This window comes from Thamnophis sirtalis, unplaced genomic scaffold (assembly GCF_051295495.1).
Source record: "Thamnophis sirtalis isolate CommonGarterSnake01/CBP01778 unplaced genomic scaffold, rThaSir2_p1.2 scaffold_4, whole genome shotgun sequence".
Lineage (NCBI taxonomy): Eukaryota > Metazoa > Chordata > Lepidosauria > Squamata > Natricidae > Thamnophis > Thamnophis sirtalis.
The window spans coordinates 110,497,253-110,499,921 of NW_028261384.1; the positions used below are offsets into that span (position 1 = coordinate 110,497,253).

At 39.9% G+C, this 2,669-nt stretch overlaps 1 protein-coding gene across 1 annotated transcript; it reads left to right on the forward strand.

Annotated features, from left to right (window-relative positions):
• Positions 1-918, forward strand: LOC148046170 (olfactory receptor 14C36-like). Its single transcript, XM_087711915.1, has one exon. The coding sequence runs from the start codon at positions 13-15 to the stop codon at positions 916-918; it is 906 nt and encodes a 301-aa protein (XP_087568041.1). The 5' UTR covers positions 1-12.
• The last annotated feature ends 1,751 nt before the right edge of the window (positions 919-2,669 follow it).

Below are 2,669 nucleotides of genomic sequence, written 5' to 3' on the forward strand. Positions count from 1 at the left end.
ATGTTGTAAACCATGGATAATCAATCCTTTATATCTGAATTTATGCTTTTTGACTTCACAGAGAAAGAAGAATTGCAGATGTTTTACTTCTTTATTTTCACCGTGTTGTACTTGGCAATTCTGACAGGGAATCTCCTCATCATTTCTGCAATAATTTGTGACTATCATCTACACAATCCCATGTACTTCTTCCTGATGAACTTGGCCATACAAGACCTTGGTGCCATTTCTGTCATTGTCCCTAAATCCATAGCCAATATACTCATGAACACAAGACAGATTTCTTATTTTGGATGTGTTTGTCAAGTTTTCTTTCTTGCTTTTTTTATGGGTTCTGATTTTTGGATCCTCACAGTCATGGCTTATGATCGCTATGTTGCGATTTGCAATCCATTACACTATGAAACAATAATGAACAAACAAACCAGCATTTACATGATTCTTGCTGTGTGGGTCAGCAGCTTTCTTAATGCATTGTTGAATACTTGTTTTACCTTTGCAACTCCTTTTTGTTCCAATACCGTCAATCAGATTTTCTGTGAAATCCCACAGTTACTTAAACTCTCCTGCATGGATTTAAATCAAAATGAAATCAAATTAATTGTTGCAAGTTGTATCTTGGGCATAGGTTGTTTTGTCTACATTCTTATTAGTTATGCTTCTGTTTTCAATGCTGTTCTGAAAATTCCCTCAAAGGAAGGAAGGAAAAAAGCCTTCTCCACTTGTTTACCCCATCTGTTTGTTGTTTCAATATTTCTTCTATCTGCATTGATTGCATATATGAAGCCACCCTCCAGTGTACAGGATTTAGCAACAACTGTACTGTATTGTTTTATTCCCCCTTTATTGAATCCTCTCATCTATAGCATGAGAAACAAGGACATCAGGTTTGCCCTGTTGAAACTGTTAAAAATGTGAAACCTTTCCTAGAAAATAGCTAGTGGGTTTTTGTTTTTTTTGTAAGCCTATTTTTTTTTCCATTCTGAGGAATGGCAATGTATCCAGATAGCCCAATATGAAGTTGCACCAAACAAAAGTAACATTTCTCATGACAATTTAGATTAGTTCAAAGTGTCTTAGATTATGTGTTTATATTTTTATTTATTTAGTTTTATATTACATTCTTATTAATGTGTACTGTAATATACACATTAATAAGATTTTAATGTACACCATTTTATATTTTGATATGATTTATAGCTTTTCAGCAATAATTGCTATTGCCATCGCATACCAAAAAAAGCTGCTATTGTACAGGAATATCGCATGAAACTTTTTGTTACATTTGCAACCAAAAGGTTACAGAATAAGAGATGGAAATGAAAAACATTATAGAAAGCATTGCAATGAGTCATTGGGAACTTTGGGTTACCTTGCAGACTGTAGTTGCAGCCAAGTCTAGATATGCAACCCACAGTAGACACCAATGCCCATGAATGTTCTGTAAGCCATCTCATAAAAAACAAAATTATACTCAAGAACTTGAGTGCAGGTAGTCCTTTACTTACAACCAGTCATTATAAGTATCAGCCTACATAGAAAAAAAGAGTTCTAAAATTTTAACAATTGCCACCCCCCACCTCCCCACGGCCATGTGACTTTACTTTGGATGCTTGATAACATGACATTATCTCATTTACAGTTGTTTGAGGCATCCCTTAATTATATGAGTGAGTTTTACAATAGTTTAACTGAAAAACCACAACTTAGCAGTAATGGTTGGTTTAATATTTAATTAGCAATTGCTGCCAAAAAAAGGTTGTGAATTTGAGTTGGTTACATGACTGATTTACAGTCATCATGACATACAACCATAATGAAAAACATCATTACAATCATAAGACTGTCAGGCACAAGGAAACAGAATGACACTAAAAGTTGATCAGAGTGTTTTGTTTATTGCTATTCTCTTATTTACAAGAATCTACAGTAGACTAACTACTGTACACATATTATAGAATAACTAGGTAATCACTGCAAGGTTTAGAAAGGGTTTGCTTTCCACCGCTTTCTGCGCATGTGCAAGTTGTGAATGGTCATCAGCCTTCTTTGCTCTGGCTGGGTAGGTGGAAAAAATGCTGAAAATATTACTGTTTTAGCTACGAGTCCATGCGGGAAGGGGCCCCAGTGGTGGAGTGTGACCCAGGGGACCTGAGTAGGCGGTCAGCTAGGGGGTCGGCACTTTTGGGTTGCTCCCAGCCCGTGCGGTCACCCTCGGCAGTTCTCATTTTGTCTGGTGGCAAAGATGGCGGCATTGCACTGACGGCGCCGTTCCTGGCGGTCTCCAACAACTCTGGCGTCCTTTGGTCTCATTATCTTGACCCGGGAGAGCCTTGGACTTGCATTACATACCATCATGCCAGAGAGGGGGTGGCTGGTCCGGGATGGTGCTGAACGAGATCGGGCGGCTGGCTTTGTTACTGCCGCTGCAGCCCTCCCAAGCACCCCCCCTCATCGCTCCATCAGCTTGCAATGGTCCTGGCGGCTTTTGCCCTTGTTTTCATGACTGGGAGGAGCCCTCGGAATTACACCAGTCTGTCATCGTCCCAGAGAGTGGGGTGGTTGATTTGCTATGGCACAGGATGGAAGCGGGCAGCTGGATTTGTTTGTCATCATCGCGGCCCTTTTGGGTGCCCCCGCTCCACTCCATTTGACCCGGCCTTCTCTGC